Source organism: Myripristis murdjan, chromosome 3 (assembly GCF_902150065.1).
Source record: "Myripristis murdjan chromosome 3, fMyrMur1.1, whole genome shotgun sequence".
NCBI classification, from domain to species: Eukaryota; Metazoa; Chordata; class Actinopteri; order Holocentriformes; family Holocentridae; genus Myripristis; species Myripristis murdjan.
Genome location: NC_043982.1, coordinates 22,683,271 through 22,701,969, shown reverse-complemented (window position 1 = coordinate 22,701,969; position 18,699 = coordinate 22,683,271). Strand labels below are relative to the sequence as shown.

At 41.8% G+C, this 18,699-nt stretch overlaps 1 protein-coding gene across 3 annotated transcripts in view; it reads right to left on the bottom strand.

The window, feature by feature from the left end:
• Nucleotides 1-18,699, bottom strand: part of shf (Src homology 2 domain containing F) — a 113,775-nt gene that overhangs the window by 7,360 nt on the left and 87,716 nt on the right. For 2 of the 3 annotated variants that reach the window (XM_030080816.1, XM_030080826.1), the window contains 2 exons: nt 6,071-6,245; nt 5,192-5,311 (listed from right to left, as the gene is read on the bottom strand). In XM_030080816.1, coding sequence (XP_029936676.1) covers nt 5,192-5,311; nt 6,071-6,245 — 295 coding nt within the window. Of the gene's footprint in view, nt 1-5,174; nt 5,312-6,070; nt 6,246-18,699 lie in introns of those variants that run through there. The other variant, XM_030080835.1, reaches the window with a different exon arrangement.

The window sequence follows — 18,699 nt, the reverse complement described above, 5'->3', positions numbered from 1 at the left end:
TTCACTTAAAGGGAAGCAGGAAAACAGGGATTTTAGTATTTAGCATCATTCTTGAGTACTATATTCATCATCCACCAAGATTTGCGAGTTCTGAAAAGCCAATAAAATGTGATGAAATTGAGTTGTTTTTTGTAGCATTTCTGCTTTAATTTGATGGCGACAGTGGAGAGAGCCAAAAAGGTAGGAAAGAGAGAGGGGGTGACATGCAGCGAAAGGGCCCGGGCCAGAATCGAACCTGGGTGGCTGCAATAAGGATTCAGCCTTGACATGTTTTATGTACTGTACCAGGTGAGTGACTGGGGTGCATAATATAATGAAAGTTTTAGGGGCTGCATGTTCCACAGTAATACATTCCAGCAGGGCTAGGTGGGCTTTCTCCTAGGGTACAGGTATTGCTGTGACTCTGGTAAGACCAATCAATTGCAGTGTAAATATCTTGTTTGTCGGAACTAGCTCAAGCAACGGGGCATTTTAAAGGGTTGCAATAGTTGAGCTGATGTGAGAAAGTCCACGACTTGCGTCATCGCTGGGTAAATCTCCAAATGTCCTTGGCTCATATGACGTAACGTTAAATTGCTAAAATAATCCTTAACATGCCATACTAATCAGCTAACAGTTACTGTTACTAACATTTGTTGAGGCTAGCGAGGATAACAAGGGTAGCTGAATCAAAATGAGGCAGAAAAAACTGATGTTGTGTTCAGATTGGATCACCCTCACTCTTCAGAGTCATCACAGTTTTATGATCCCTGTACGCAATGATGACATTTTCATGAAAAACTACATATTTTAGTATACCATCCCTTCAGGTAGATGACTATATATCTGATCCAACCCTGATCCAACAATAAGGCACCTGGTGTAGCTGAGCCATAACTGCAGCTTTACCTGATTTGATTGCTCTGATTTCCAACAGGCATACACTCAACAAACACTCAATTCGAGCCGTCAACTGTAAGCATATGATGTGCACTGCAAATATGAACATGCACACAAATACAGAGGCAGAGAGCTTCAATGAATATTTGTCAACGCTCATCTCTTCACCCACATTATTCTACATCATGCAGGTGACACCACAGTCTGCGATTCCACTATCAGGTAAACTGAACTGTCCCCTACATGACTACACTGTACAGCTTACCAATCCAGCGATCTAAACAGAATACATTTCAGTGAGGCAATTAAGTCCTTCAGCCTTGAAACCAGAGAGTTAGTTCCACTGCTCTTTGTGGCTTTTTCGGTAACTTTGACCTTCAAGATCATCAAAGTCAGCCCGATAATCTGTAAGGGTGAGCAGTCGTTGTGTCAAACAGCCTGACAGGGTCGGGGGAACACCTTGGCTGACTTAAAGGTTAGGCCATGCAATGACAGCTCCCACTGAGACACAGAGGATAAACAGCTCTGCAGTAGTCCACCACAAGCTTTTCAGCATGGTATAAGCAGTCTAGATCACTTCTCGGTATGACATGTACCCAGCATGGGTGTCAGAGAGGGCAAGCCGCTGTTTGCTTTCACTTAAGACAAACAGTAGTCTAAAAGTCAGAGAAGCAGGCTTGTAACCAGAGGGTCACCAGTTTGAATCCCCAGCCCAGCAGAGGTACTATGGGCAAGGAAAGTAAATTTGTACAGCTCTTCTACCTACACTACCTTACCAACACCACTGAGCTGTGAGCAAGGCGCTTAATTCATCTTTCACCTGCTCCAGCGGAGCTGCTCATTTTTGTGGTTGGACTAAGCATCTCTGAATGTGTGAAAATCCATGAAGGGGAGGTAATAACAAAGAGCATCAATGCACAGGCTGCTCTTGATAACTAAGGGTTAAACATTCACACACTTACTCACCCCCTCAGAAATTGATCTTATGTATTTACTGGCAAGACAGATGAGTGAGGCTCCTGCTAATACATTTAAAATCCTTCCCATTTTGTTTCTCATTTTTGATAAGCAAATACTCTCCCTCACCAGCTTGACAACTATGGCTCAAAAAGTGCCAAAAAGAGATCATAAAGCTAAGAGTGGGGCCTAAAAAAACTATAGTTACTTCAGAAGGAAATATATATATATATATATATATATATATATATATATATATATATATACATAAGAGAGGAAATGGTGACCACTGCTGAAACTATCTGCTATAGCAAACTTTGGGCTGTCCTGCTGAAAAGGCTCACTAGATCAATGGCTTTGCTATGACAACATCCTCTAGGTGTGTCATTTTCACCAATCCCTGCCTTGTTAAACAAGATGAGATGCACTAAAGACTCCCACTGACATATGGTGAGGAAGGTGGAACACACTATCACAGCATAGCAAGAGAAGTTTGGTAGGGGAGGTTAAATGCAGGGAAGTGTTTGGATAGGATTTTTTCACCCATTCCATCCATCACTGATTGTGCTCATACGCTTGGACAGCCACAGACAGATGAAAAGATAAGGTTTAGACCTTGGTCTTGCTCTTTTGGAAGATAGTGCTCTTTTTCACTATTATAATGACAAGGACTACCTCACTTTGCAAGAAAAAGGGAGAGAGCTGTCAAACTGGGGGCTACAGATTTGTATGTACCCATTAGCACAATTCTAGCACAAAAAAGTCTGACATTCAACAAGATCAAGTTGGATCTGTGCAATCATGGAATGTGAAAGGTCTGAATGGCCCAATCAAAGACCTTAAATTGTTTTACTCATTTTAAACATCTGTGTCCTGAGATTATATCTTTACAAGATACAACAGTGAAGAAAATACACTTTATCTCCTCTGTAACTATTTGTGACCAACGATTGTTGTGTATCCATATTTTTATTCAATATGCCGGCTCTTGCTGTCAGTGTACATGGCCCTGTTGATATCAATATGTGGATTTGAATAGGTGACTTCAATTGTGTGATTAATTTGAGATTGAATCAGTCAAACAGTAATCAGTCCAATTATAATGGTGAAACACATTTACGGAGAAGAAAGGCTTTTTTATCCTTTCCTCCAACTTTCCTTTTTTGCTCATGTTCACTGCACATTCTCTAAAATACACTTTGGACTCTTCCTTTCTTAGTGTAGTCAAGTCTGTGGTAATTTCTAATCATTGTCTATTGACACGTGACATTAACTTCTCTAATTACTTTTTATAATGTTCCTAAGGGGCCATATCGTCTTATCTACCAACAGAATACGCCACACTGTTATTATGGATAAAAGGTGAGCAGGCTCCAAGCTCATTATTTAACATGCCAATCAGCATCTTGACTGACAACTCAATAACCCTGTGCCCAAGGGAGATAAACATAATTTTTACATAATTTTACTGCACTTCATATATTTCTGCAGCACTAGCAGAAAAGTTGATTTTATTTTCAAACAATTTAAATATTTAAATATTTATTAGTCAAATGGTTGCTCTTGAACTGGACAGAGTAATAGATCTAGCAGGGGAATGTTGGTTCTAAACAGCCAATTTCTTTTCTAAAAAATCTTTTTCTTTCTTTCTTTCTTTCTTTCTTTCTTTCTTTTTTTGGGGGGTGTTGTTTTAGGGTCAGCTTTCACTAGAGTAAACTGTGCATGACCCATGTGATGTATCTTGTTGCCATGTCATATTTTGGAACCAGATCAGCCAACATCAGATTACAAAAGTAATATCATTTGGCTTAGGTATTTAGTATTTCAAAGATGTAATGGCTCCATTTCTTGCTTTGATAATGAATTTTAAGTATATAACCTTAACAAGCTCTGTCCCTCTCATTCCTCTCCTTTCTGAGCTATCTTGGAAGACAATATAATGCTCCAAACTCCCTGTCCAGAGAGGGCTTACGTCACTCTGATATGGCCATCTCTCAGTCAACCTCGAAAATTAAGTCAGAGTTGGGGACAGATTTAGACACAGAGCTAACAGATTACAGGGTTCAGAAGAAGCACTATAGAATGAGTGAACTACTCATCATCATTGTCTTAACCTTGGACTAATGCAATCGCAAGACTTCATCTTAGCAAATCCAGGCAAGCAAATTTGGATCCCACGCTCTCCTTTAATAACAGAGACTAATCAAGATCACTCAGCATATCTCATTTTGTGTCTTTCATGAGCATACAGTCAGTTTTTCTTTATATGCAGCAAGGTTATTTTATATAATGTGACTGATCCTGTCTGGAAATCTAAAGGGAACCATAAAAAGTTAGTGTGAAAACATAATTTTGTCAACAACAATACTTCACAATTTCATGACTGATAGCTCAAGCAAACGTACCAGTTGGTTCTGGCAAATTTTTACTTGGGCCAGCATATTTCTATTTCTGTTTGCTGTGTGCTTGATACCCTTACTGTGGCACCTGGTCGAGATCCACAGCTGATATTCACGGTCATAACCCCCCTGTCAAGCCGATGAGATGTGACTGCACTGTGGGTGAGAGTGTCCCTTCATGCTAAAGTAACCTCCGCCAAATGTCAGACAAGACTAAACCAATCAGAGTCACTCCTTTGGACCCTCTGCTGGTTGCGGCAGGGGTCATGGGTCACTGATGAAGGGCACCATTAACTGAATTCTGGGCACATCAGCAAATCAGGGAGCCAACCGTGGCAGAGAGGTTACCAGGGGGAGGTAGGAGGACTTCTGGTGGGTAGTATGTAGGGTGGAGATAGGGGTCTGGAAGGTGAAAATTATTTCCATACTGAAGAGGCTGAGTCAGCGGGCTATTATTGAAGAGGTATACAAGGACCCCTACAAGCAGGATGCTGGGGTTTGCCAGTGTGTCCTCAGTCACTTAGTGTGTGTAGCTGCTGCATCTGAGTTGTACATGTCTCTGGTGTTTTTGTGTGATATTAATTATTAATACCTGACACTTGCTTTGATCTGCTCTGAGCACACAATGGGTGGCATTTGTCACATTGCGACAATTCAGATGATATTCAATGTCAATCAGAGAAAAAGCAAATAATACCTTTTTAACTTCTCAGTACTCTTTGATTTTGTCCATGTTCTGACACTTTGTTCTCATGTGTGGCACACCCCGCACATGTGACACAGAGTCAGCCAAAATATATTAGGCATTTGTAAAAGCTGTTAGACTAAGGTATGGTGTGCACAAGTGTGTGAATTGTGTGTGTACATGCATGTCTGTTTGTTCACATGTATATGTGTGTATATATATATATATGTAGGAAAGGTGTATAACAGGGGAAAGAGAGTAGTGCTCTTACTTAAGGGAGAGTGAGAAGTCATTCTTGCTGGTCTCACTGTTTCTCACCAGGTAACTTGCCTCCTTACACAGCCTTAGCAGGGACTCTGCGTCTGTCCGGCTGATCGCTCCATGGTACCAGCTACGGTGAACAAAGAGAAAAAGAGCAGAAAAGGGAGGAGAAACAAAAAGAATGGAGAGAATGAAAAGAAAAGAGAACAAAGGAAACAAAGGAAATGAAACAGCATTACTCTCCAAGCATCAGAACTGCTCACCAGCACAAATCCATCACAAAGGCATCTTATGTTAGGAATTACACCTTTCATGTACCACTGTCTCAATGCTTTAACGCTCAAGCAACCAACTGGGGTCATACACATCAACTGGCTCCACTAAATCCATAACATTGTTTCAGGTTTCTGCCTTCATTTGGAGTGATGGGATGATTATGTTTTGACACATAATTTGGGGTATATGATTCCGGTAAAAAGCAACAAATTCTGTCTATGTTCCTTGATCAAATGAATCTTTACAAGAATGCAGGTTTCTCTGGGGACAAGAAATCAAGTGACACAAAGCCACTGAGGGGGGGCGGTTTTATCCCATTCGAAAATATGAATGAAACTGGGACATTCTTGTTTCTAATTATTAATAAAACGCTGTAATTGTAATAAAACACACATATATATTTTTATTTTATGATGAAAATGAAATGTCTGTTACGTGTCTAATGATGTTTTAATATGGGTCTTGGTCCTTTTCCACTGATTTTAAATTGTGGCTGGATGTGACCCCTGTTGGATATAAGTTGGTGCGAAATACGTCAGTCATTAAAATTAAAAAATCCGATTAATGTTGGCTATTGATGATCTAGACCCAACAACACCACGGTCAAACTCACAACTGGCTCTCCAGGGGCATGGTGGGGTCGATGCGCTCCCCAAGTGAGGAGCTACAGTGGTCCATTGAGGTCATCTTGGTGTTCACCAGACAACCACTGGAGTGGCGCTGTGGTGGCCGACTTTTTCCCTCCTTGGTGGGTGACATGCGAGACTTCTCCACACCGTCAAACTGGACTGTAATAAGGGAAAGTGCAACAGCTGAAAGATTTCATTCAAAAAGTATATGTTGGATATTCTCAAAGTAATGTAGTTGAGAATGTTAAATTAAATCAGGGAGCCTACACGCACTGTCTTCACAGGCTCAGTCATTGCATTTCCTCCTTGTAGACCAGCTCCCTCCATGGACCCTTTGTATCCTATTAGAGTCACCTTAATTTCTCACAGGTACATTCATATTTCCTTACTCCTTTTAAGACACTCCCTTCTATGTTGCAGGTGAAGGTGACCTGTCAACTCTTCTGCCTTTGAGTGTCCATCATCTGAAGAACCAACCAGAATCTCGGCTTCCCACACACCAAAAAACTAAAAAACTCCAAAAAACTCAAAAAAAAACTCAAAAAAAAAACTCACTTAAAAATGAATGAGGTATAGATACAGAAAGCTAGGCTTACTGCATCTATACCCTTTTGTTTTGTGTTTATGTCGCCATTTCAGCTGGTGTGCACCACAACTCCAATGTAAAGGCTCCAAATCATCATCCTCTCCCCCTATTTGAACTTTTCACTGTCCACAAGGGCTTTTCTCCCAAAATCACTTCCTACCAATAAATGTTTCATTTTATTCAGCAAAGCTATATTGAACTTTTTAAGGTCTCAATACAGTGAACCCCATGATAATATTCAATAGTCAGTTTTATAGTACTCTAATGCTGCAGTCTTTTTGCAAGGGTACATCTCGCATGTGTCAAATGGTAAAAATCTCATTTTAGAATAACCTGTTCATATGGGTTTCATGTTAGGTCAAACAGTTCATTTCAGTGTTTGAAACCATATGATCAGTGTTCAGTTACAAGCACCTTAATGAGAATCCAGGTTAGGCAGCTGGAGAAGGGTGCTGTGAGCTAAACAGGAAGTACAGAACTGTGACAGGTTTGACTTGAATTTCGATTAAGTTTACCTATTAAACCAGAAATTGCCATGGAGCAGTGATGTGTGTGTGAATGAGCAGAGAAATCTAGGCTGTTTTTTTACACACACACAGTGCCACTTTGTTACACTCAACTGACTGAAGGACGTGTACACACAATCAAGAGGGCATAAATCAATCCCTCACTTCCAGCGGAGATGAAAATACAACACACAAACAATGGTCTCACCACTCACACACACACACACACACACACACACACTCACACACACATACTTGTAAACCAACACACACATGTGCAGGCAAATCAACACGCTTGAAAATACACATATAAAGATGTACTCTCTCTCTCTCTCTCTCTCTCTCTCTCTCACACACACACACACACCAGTGACAGGTAATTCAAGTTAATCATTAAGCTAGCCTTTCAAAACTCCCAAGGTCAACTGAAGAACTGACATGTTTCCTTGGTAACCTCAGAGGGAACACGGCAATATGGGAAGTATTTGATGGTTTGATAGGGATCACAGGTGATCTGTGACCATAACATGATGCAAGAAAAAAAAATGAAATCCAATTTACAAAAGGCTAACATGCAAACAAAGACGCTAATATGCATGAGAATAAATGAAACAGAATTTGTACAAAGGGTTATGGGGGTCAACAGTATCAATAACAGAAATGGAGGATGGTGTAATGGGTGGGCATGTGAGTTTCAAGTATTTTTCCTCTGCCATCCATCTCAGTAATTGGTGTCACAGCTCTGCTGCCTTTGGAAAGAGCCTATTTAGAGCCACTGCCATGCTTCTCACACAATAACGGAGGTCAGCTTCTTACATCAAACACACCCTGACTACTTAAAGGTTTAAAAGCAACATATCAAAGCTGAGCTTTTGATGGAAGGGGCTAATATGGCATAGAACTAACAGCTGCTTCTTGTCATTACAGGTTTCTCACTATTTAATGGCCAATCTTACTTCTAGTGTTTAATTACCTGACTGAGCATGGTAGCCACTGTACAGACTGGCAGGCACTAGGATCACAACATGTCAATAGATATGTGCCTACAGTTGTCTAGACCCCGTGGTTCCAGTCAAGCGATAGTGTTACACTTTACTGTAAACTAGCCAAGTGCTCCTCTACCATATACAGCGGATGGTCTGACAGTATCAATCAATCAGTGTAGATGGCTTACAAGAGACAAGACCATGTCAACACCTTTCAACATGTTAGTGGAATCACTTAAATACAGATGTTCATGGAGAGCTGGAGCTACAGAGGAAAACAGGACCCGCCAACACGTTTCAGCTTGTCAGTGAATCAAACATACAAACTAATTATTTTAACATGATCTTAGCCAAGCCATTTTTAAAATCTATAAATATTTGGTTGTTTCCAATGTCTATAGATTGTACATTGGTGAGAAATATTAACTTTGCAGGCACAGGCACAGAGGGATACTAGACTCTGAATGAACTGTGTGCACATACCATCACCTTCCACTCTGATGGTAAAACTGTGTCAGAGCTGCATCTTGAGAGCTCTTGAAGAAACATTGTTCAACGGCAGGCAGGGGACTTTTACTGTTGAGTGCTGTTGTTTCAACTCCAGCCACCAGGGGCTCCCCTTCACCTCCAGTCAAATTGAGGCTGAACTCATTGGCCTTGTGCTCACTGATGCATTTTCCTAAACATAAACTCATGGAAATGATTATTCCAAATGACTCGGCCACTGTTGTTATCTTGCCCTCTGCACTTCTGTGCTTTATAGGGCTATGTCTCAGTCTTGAAATGACAGTCAAATTGTATCGTTGCATGAAATCTGAGTAAACTAACCCTAACCTCAGATCCATGACAGCCTATGCAAGTGAGCTGCTTCAATAGCTTCAATTTCCAAGAGTCTGATGATACTCAGGCTGGGCAGTTTAATGCTGCTCCTGTGTTGTACTGAAGTCCCAATGAAAGCCAATGTTAGTTTTCTACTTTTTCACTCTGTCCATTTGAACCGCATGCTGACTGTGAATACAGTGTAGGATGAATGTATATGTGTATGGGTGAGAAACAGCGTTTCCATGGAAACTGACCAAGGGGATGAGGAGATGCATGTTTGCAGCCACTCATTCCTGTCAGCGCTGACAGATCACAACATGAAGACACAGACAATCACTCTCTCTCCTTCTTTTTTTCCATCCCTCTGCCCTCTTTCCCATATACCCAACTCTTACTCTCTCTTTCTCCTCTTCATCTCTTTTGATCTTTTGATCTGGGGTCCAATTGTTTTGATTTCCTCCTAGATTATGCCACTAGATCATGCCGCTACAAAGGTGCTCTCTAGAAGAAGTAGAATTTGTGTTCATGTGGAATATGTGTTCATGTGGGAGTAGAAAAAACAAAACACAGTAACAACAGCTTTATTCAACACACAATCTTGACTAACACATCACTATCACAGAGTTGCAGTTACACTGTCATGCTGGCAAGACTTTCCAAATGATACCAGTTTAACACTACAACATTGTCATCAGATGCTCCTTAATCGTGACTACCAGTCTCTGCTAATGCCTGTTACCATTACAAAGCTATTGAATCTTACCAATTTACAGACTAATGACTGCAGAGAGGATTGAAATATGCTCAGGATGAATAAAAACACATACAAAGCGGATGCTCAGATTTGCTTCACCAGTGATGTAAACATATGGGGTTTGAATGGGAATTTACCAGCAGGGGATATTTGTGATATTTTGCTGGTGTGGTATTCCCACCTGCTCCAGCTTCTTTCTGTATGTACAGTCTACTCAGGTGTGACCACAAGTCTTTGTACTGTCTACATATTCTCAGTGCTAATTTTCCATCATGCCTGGAATAAACAAAATATAAAGTGCTTGGTCTGAGCTTGATTAAACCCTACCCTTCTCCTCCACCTCCCAGAAAGGGCTGAGTGGCTATTCTCAGTGGAGCTTACCCCAGCGACCTTTCCTGTCAGAGCTCAGGTTTTCCCACAGGCTGAGGGCACAACTCTACAGGATGCCTCAAAGTGATCTCCAAACAAAACAAAAGCTGTCATTTTATTAGCTTATGTGTTGAGGGGTCCTGTGTCTGCTACAACTGCCAGCTATCTTGCCAACACAAGCTGGTATTGTTGTAATATTATGTTTTAAAGTTGAATATCACAGGGAGCCATCCAAACTCATTCCCGTTCCATTCTCCAGAGCGCACACTCCAACATAAGGACGACGGGAGATTGAAGGGATTGGCCCGTAGGAGAACAAAAGCTCTGAGAGGCAGTTTGTGCCGAGACAGGAGTATGCACATCCATACATGTGCAAACACACACATACTTGCACACATACACACATGAATATATGCGGGGACATCTGTGGGTGCACATGCAATGCCGTGTGTGTTATCAGCCCTGCTGCCTTTAAAGCGCAGCAAATGGAATCTGTGTATCAGATTCCATTTGATCTTCAGCCATCAGTCACCATCTGACTGATGGCTGGAAGAATTGCCCTTTCCAGACATGTAACTTCCCTCAGACTTCCACAACAAAAAACAGGATGATGTTGGGGGAGGGGCGGGGTGCGTGACGGAGGGAACTGATTGGCTTAAGTCCAGATAAGGCCACAGAGGTCAAAGCAGCATCTCCCTAATCAGACTGAGCCCAGTCCACAACTCAACCCAACCCAACTCAGAGTAATACTATACAACAGAGCACAGCATAGCATAGCACTACAGATAACATCAACAAAATGCAACAAAAACATGGTGAGCAGGACTTAGTGACTGTTGCACGTACCACATACCTGCAAAAAATATTTATTTCAGGAATTACATTTTTTTTTTCTTCATTGAAAACCATGCTTTTTACAATGATGTTGTGAGGTTTCAAGGGTCTAAGGGCCATAAAACTCACCCAATATCTAAATGCCCATGTAATCTTTCAGAATAAAACAGGAAAAACACCAAAATTGTAGCCATATGTATGTGATTTCACCACAAGAGGCAGTAAACCATGGTGAACACATCTCCCTCTGCCCACATTCTTCAGCAGATTTCTCTAATTAAGCCAGTTAATTAATTCTCATTTACTAATGGTGCTCCTATCAAAAAAAGCAGATTACTCTGCGGGGCAAAGTGTGCCATTGACCAAAGTGTTGTGGGGTGAAAATTAAGTTTTCAAGCTTTGACGTGTGACATGATTAACAGGTCTGCAGTTCATTAAAATGCATGGCACGCTCTGAAAATGGTTCTCCACATGGAATGATACCCAGGGAAAGAGAAGCTTTTAAAACCACTCACTCTTATGTTGATCATAGTTTTGTGCTTGGGAAAGCAAATAATGAGTTGCTGGAAAGATTACAATAGAGTATCTCTGCGGAATCCAGTGGTTACATCTCTGATGATTCCACCATCGAGGAATATGCTTTCTTCTTTTCAAAAAATTCCCAAAATGCAACTGTAATGAGGTTTTCAAAGATAAAGGATTGACACCCCCCCCCCTCCCCCCCAACACACACACACACACACACACACACACACACACACACTTCCATCTGTGAAAATATTCAAAATTAAATCTAGCTATCTTTTAATTATTTTGTTTTTCCACTCAGCTCAGATAAAAGGAAGGAGAAGGTAAGAGAAATGCTCCCAAGTCTGGATAATTAATTCATGTAAAAAAAAACAAAGGCAAAAAGCTCCTTATTATACTCAGACAAAAGACTGCCCTCCATTTATATGTAGATGTAATATCTGCCCTGTCAAGCTGTATTCAAATTTTCATAATGAGGTTGAGCTGATAAGGCACATTCCCCTTTACTGTAATGGATACTGTTCATTCCTGGTCTGTATTAGAGCTAAGCATTTTAACCTTTACACACAAATACAAACCCTTAGCACAGCCAGGGTAAAGAGCAGTTAGTTAAAGTATGGAAGCTATCTTGTGTTCAATATCATGGTGCGTGACTCAAGGTCTGGCTGTGGACCAAGGTCAAGAAAGTGCATTGTAACTGTATTCAAAGGGGTCATGGAGGGCATCACCCCTCAGTCCCCCACTCCCCTTTGTGTCTGCAATGGTGACCTTTGACCCTGCCGACATAGAATGGGGCCACACTGGCTCAGACAGAGAGACGATCACATTACAGTTGGACGCCAAACTTAACCCCACTCACATCACACGGGGAACCAGAACCTTTCCCATGGAATTATGGGGCATAAATCACCTCCTTGCCCTGTCCACGCCTGCAGCACACAGCAGTGTCCTTTTACATGGTCTCCCTCTAAGTCGTCCCACTCTACCAGGGGAAATCCCATTCCTGGCATTAGTTCTGCTACATGTCCTTCTTTTCCCTGGGTAATTACAGTAGTGACTGAGTGTGAGTCTGTGGAAAGCTTCAAACATCAGCACAAACTAATGGCCCTCTTGGCTGAAAATAGGCTTATTATTTGGTCATTATGCTAGATAAGATGGTAAATATAGCTCATACTGAGGTAAGGACACTTAAGTCATGAACTGAAATCATCTCAAATTGGTTTGATTTTTTTGATTCATGTGCGCCACTGACAGAGAGCAGCAGGCAGAAGGACATTTGGGACAGTTATGAGTATGTTGACAAAAGGAAATGGGGGTCACTGAGAGTGGTAATTACCCATTCAGAAGGCAATTCAGCACAATTAAAGCTAATGAGGCTTCAGCCCTAAAACCTGGGTTAGAGTTAGTGACTTTCTGCCACATGTAATCCAGATGGAAAAGTGCATTCATTACTTGCCTAATGCCTAATGTCACATCATACAGTGCCTCTGATAAATAACTCTCTCAGTAGGTCTTGAACTGACCATCTTAGTGCATCAGAAAACCTTCTCACGGCTTACAGTTCCCTCAAGATTTACTGGCATGTTTGGTAAAGGTGATCTAGAAGGCTACACAAACTTTGTTTCAAATTTGCAATAACCTTTATTATGCTTAAAGTTAGATAGATAGATAGGTATACTTTATTGATCCCAGACTGGGAAATTCACAAAGTTGTTCGAGCCCTAAGTTTCTAACCTATATATGTCACCCCCTAGGCTTGTGGTAAAGTTTATTTGATGTTTTTTTTCCTCCACAATGACACTTAGACCAAAACACTTATGAGACTCAAAATTATAACATAACCAACACTGACATGCAACAAATCACAGCTAAATGCTATTGATTTAGTGGGCACACAACCCATTCATCAGTGAAATGAGGAGGATGTTGAATGGTTGATGGATTGGATTTGGTAGACAGATAGATGGCAGATTTGGTCGATAGGTATACTGTAGGCATTTCAGAGAAAAAAAAAGAATAAAAACAATACAAGACCAGACTGAAAGAAGAGGATGGGTTAGTGGATGGATAGATACACAGATAGATGAATGGATGCATGGATGGACAGATGCATGAACGGATGAGACTCAGCAGAGGCGTGCTGTTGGGAAAGATGGGGACAATGTGAACACAAACACCCACCATGGTGGTGCTGGTCACAGGCTGTCTGTCCTGGCGAGGGCTGGGCTGCCTGGGAGGGAGACTCCAGCTCCTCCACCAAGGGAGAGCTGGTGTTGAGTTGCCCGACCGGAGGGGGCCAGGGTAGGTCCTTGATCACTTTAATCTCTACTGCAAGTGTCAAACCGGTCACCAGGGAAAAAATGGATGGAAGGAGGGGGAAGCAAAGAGAGAAGGAGGTGAAGAGATAGAGACAGAGGGAGTAAAATATGTAAGGGGATGAGAAAAAGAGACAAAGAGAGTGAGTAAAGTGCAAGGAGGAGGAAAAGTGAAAAACAGATAAGAACAGAGTGAGAATGCAGACACTGTGGTAGGCACCCGGTTATACTGTAATGCAAGAATCAGTAGCAGCTGTGAACTGGAAAAGGAAAGAATAGAACAGGACTGGAAGGAAAGTGAAGTTAGTTTACCTGAGAACTTGGACCCACTCACTGGCCCATCCCCAATGGCTCTACCTTAGAGGGTTATTAAGCTTCTTCAGCCTGGCTGTGATGATCTGGGTTTAAAAAAGTGCACATCTTACTCTCATCTCATCGCATCGCATCTCATTTGAGTCTGAGTAAATTTAGTGTCCTTCTCAGATTAGAGGAGGACACAGTAGTCTACAGTTTTAATCATGGTCCAAATGAGTTGGGTCAGATTTTCCATTTTGAGAATGAAGCATGAAATATCAGAGTAGATGCTTGCCACTTATCAAATTTAGTTGCTGAATTCTCTCAACTGTGTCTCAGAAAATGCCCATGCTGTTCAGGCTTGGGCAATTTTGGCCTTACACTGTTTGGGAACATACTGGGTCAGGTACAAATTTTCAGGCCTAAACTCAGGTTTAGTTATGTGAGGACCCACCGGAAAAATGATACAACACTGATGTACCTTTTTAGGTACAGAATATCAAACTTAAGCAGCCTCGAGCTTGGTGACTGAATCAGAGACACAGAAGCACATTTTCTGCTTTTACTCTCAGTGTTGAGATGAACAAAGAAATAGCCTTTGGTGTCCCTAATAAGATAAACAGCAATGTATACAATATCCTCTGCTGGAACCAGCCTCAGAGCAATCCATCCTGGCAGTGGATACTCCCTAGACCTTGCCCCTTAAATAATATATGCCTCACGTCCAGATGGGGGTATTACTGGGGTAAACCGAGTGCTCGTGCAACAGCATATCTTTCACAGGGAAAGGACCACTTGTTAAATAGCAGAGGATGCTTAATAAATGAAGGGATGGAGAGGGGAAGGTTATTTATTTATTTATTTATTTGCCATCCAAAAAGAAAGCCTGTGCTAGAACCCTAGACTAACAAAGAAACATGGCCCAGCAGTAGCAGCCATATGGGGGTTGTCTGCAGTCAGGAATGACATGTTGCCTGTCAGCCCCAATGTTCCAGAGAAACTGTAAATAAACACAGGGCTTTGGTGTTTTGCTTCATAACTACATTTTCTTCATAGGCCTTTATGTATGGAAACATGGCTATCACAGAAAGAGATTAAATAAAACAAACGATAATCTAGTTTTAGGTTTGTGGGCTGGAGTAAACTGAAGGACTTGAAAATGTTACCATGCTTGATACTGAAAAATCACATATTACATACTTATAACTATGTTTAAGGCAAAATACTCAATATGAATAATATTAAACAGAGTTTTACTTTCATGCAGAGTATGAGTCATGTTTTTCTAATTTTACTGCATTCATTCAGCTGCCCGTCTAACAAGTGCAGCACTACAGACTAAGTGATATTTCAGCTGCATAAGAACAAAGGACTAAACTGTGTTCAAGATCATCACTGGCTTTTAATAGCTGGTATAGAGGTTGGCTTTCGATGGGAGGAAGAGCATAATATTATGGACTTGTCCTTCTTCTAGCCTGCAAGGAATTGCAGTGGGGCGATGCAGGACATGTTAATGAGAGGCTATATCGGAAAGCTAGATGAAGGAGGAAATCAGTGAATACTCAATCCGACAAGCAATTAAATAGCTGGGCCTGGAGTGCTGGGGCGCTAAACTAGAGAAAGGTGCCAAAAAAGAGGGCTTTGCTGACTATCCTGATTGGGGGTAGGGTGGGTTGGAGCTGGTGGGGTTTGGGGTGGGGGGTGGGGGGAGTGGGGGGGTGGTGGGGTCAAAAGCCTTGGCTTGAAATCAGAAGCCCTCTAAGATAATATAACTTCCTCCACTTTGGGGTGAAGTAGGGGACTCTCTTCCTATGAGATTAAAAGCCTAATTCTCATTTCACATTGCAGATTAGCATGTAATTGTTTGGGGAGCACAGGGCTGCCTGCACTTTGCAGCCTCGCTCTGAGGATGCAGAGGCGATTTGGGCAAGTCTGGCTCAGATTCGCTCGGTTGCGCAGCTAAATAATAGCATTTGGCACTCTGGAAATTAAGGTAAGCTGATTCAATGGCCAGGCGCGTCGCTTTTTAAAAATCTCAGTGAGTCCTTTCTCCCTCACCTTATAACATATTCAAGAATGCTGTAGGTCCTAATGCCCTTTTGAATAAGTATTGGATCTAGATGCAGGCCTTTTAGAATTGGTCTGTGAGGGTCTCTATATAAGCATAGACGAGGAGCAAGGTGTGCTGTGTTCATCCTAATTCAGGGCTATAAGGGACAACAGCAGTCGCCTACACATTAGCGCTGATCTACATATGGGCATCCCTGAAGGCTCACATTCTTTGCAACCCCTCCCTTCAGAAAGAGAATGAATAAATAATAAACAAATAAACACATACTGCCAAATAAGACAGATTACTGCTATACTGCCTGGTATATATGATGTCCTAATAATACATCATTTTTTCATCATTACTTTTGTTTAAGTTCTCTAATATGTTTTCACTGTGAAGTATTCTGAGCAACACCTGAGTAGCACAACAAGGACTATACAAATAATTATTATCACTACTAGAACTATGTTTTCCTCATTTAATAAAGAGACATCGTTTGACATCATGCAGAGTTTAATGATTGCTGGTGTCATGGGGACTCATTTTTTTGCGAGGAAATATGTACACACATCTAATCACAGACATTTAGACTAGTTTAAAAGACACAATACACTTTTGTCTGTATTTACACCAATATGTCACCTCTCATTTGCATAATCCTCAGCACATACTAGTACATATTATATACTGTTGACATAAAGAGAGAGAGAGAGAGGCAGAGAAACAGGAGGCTGGGTGCTCGGGGATAAATTCCATTATAAATCAACAATGCCTCTGTCATTACAATTAACTGCACGTGTGCCTGAACTTGCTGGCTCACAACAATTTAAAACCTTTGGGAAAATGACCAAAAAAAAAACCCAAAACAGAGCTTCATGTGTCACTCACATGACCTGCTAGTTTTGGGTATGTGCGATCCTGCCAGCATGTCACATGGAGTGTCCAGTGCCAATCTGAGTACCATATCTGGCAGTGGATATTCTGTAAACTTGAGTGTAATTACACTGTAGTTGTGTTTATTTAATTCCCTATGTTCAGCCGTCCAGTTCATCAAAAGAACCAGAGAAGACTTCAACAATGGACAAAAGGCCTTTTTATCTGTGTTTGCCTTCCCTTTGTTCCTTTAGAAGTGGATCTATTTTTAAAGCCAGGTATTTGTTTACCCTAGGCTTTTCATTAGCTAGTGGCACTCCATCACGGTAAACAGCACTGCACCATAAATCACCAGGCACGCTTGTTTCCACTAGCACCATTTAATTTAGTTCTGCTTAATTTGGTTGGCTAATTGCATGCATATTCAAAACAAGTTAGAAGATTGTAATGTTTATGTGGTGCATTATGAGCAGAGGTGCTCAGACAACAAAACCAGCCTCTCCTGAAGATGTGTCTGCTCCATCGGCACCCAAATCATTACAGATAACGACTGTGTAATGCTTCAGAGAAGCTGAAATGCCACCTCATAATTCTCCTCATACTGTATCCATCACATTATACAGTCCAGCTCTCTTTCAAAGCGCAGATCTGTTTTGAAGGAGCAGGTTTGTATAAAAAAAATGAAAGAGGCACAGCAAGCGAGAAATGACAGTGAGGCCTCTCCCCTGCGGTTCTATCAAGAGAGAGATGGGAGAGTGACGGCTGGCCTGCAGGGGGTTCCTGGGTGGCTTATTGGATGGCAGATGCTTGGTTCTGCACTGGACTGGGCAGCGAGGATGGTGGTGGTGGTTTCAGGGCTGTTGTGTGTGGCCAATGTGTGTGAGCGAAGATAAGACCCATCGCAGTGCTCGGTGAAAGACGGTAAGACACATTTGAGGCTCATGAAAGAGGGCTGTCAGGAAGGTTATCAGCGGCTGCTGCAGGAGGGGCCAAGAGGACGAAAACAGAGCTGTAGAGTGACAGCTAGCACAGGGGAAACAGGTCGGCCAAGCAGAGAGAGACAGACAGCGTGCCACGAGAGAGTCGTGGCATGAACAAAACAGCTGGCTTTAACTCCAATGCACAGAACCAGCACAGGAGTGTAACTGAATCAATTACTTACTTCAGGACACAGGACTTGTGCCTTAGAATGCTGGATCATTAAGCCCACAAGAATTCATTAGGAAAAAAAAAAAAAAAAAAAAAAAAAAAAAAAAAAGCAGCAACTTGCTCCCTGAGTCATGGCTCTGACACTGCCTCCTGTTATCTCCCGTGTTAAGTGCACAGTATCCCGCTGGCCAGGAGCCAAGTGACTGGAGTTACTTGCCGGTATAACACAGGGACAAGGAGATTAAGTAACACTGGCTCTTTATGCCATTCTTGCTGAGAGGAGGCTCAGATTTCCAATGGCAGCCTGTTCATGTCTGGGTGTGTGAGCATGTGATATGCATGGTTAGAACCGTGTAAAAATGTGTAACCATGTGCTCATGCTTGCAACCTCTCTCTCTCTCTCTCTCTCTCTCTCTCTCTCTCTCTCTCTCTCTCACACACACACACACATACACACACACACACAGCCCTCTTCATATGGTCAAATTCTAATGTGTCATCCTCACTCTTCACCTCCTGTCTCATCCATCACCTACTCAATGCT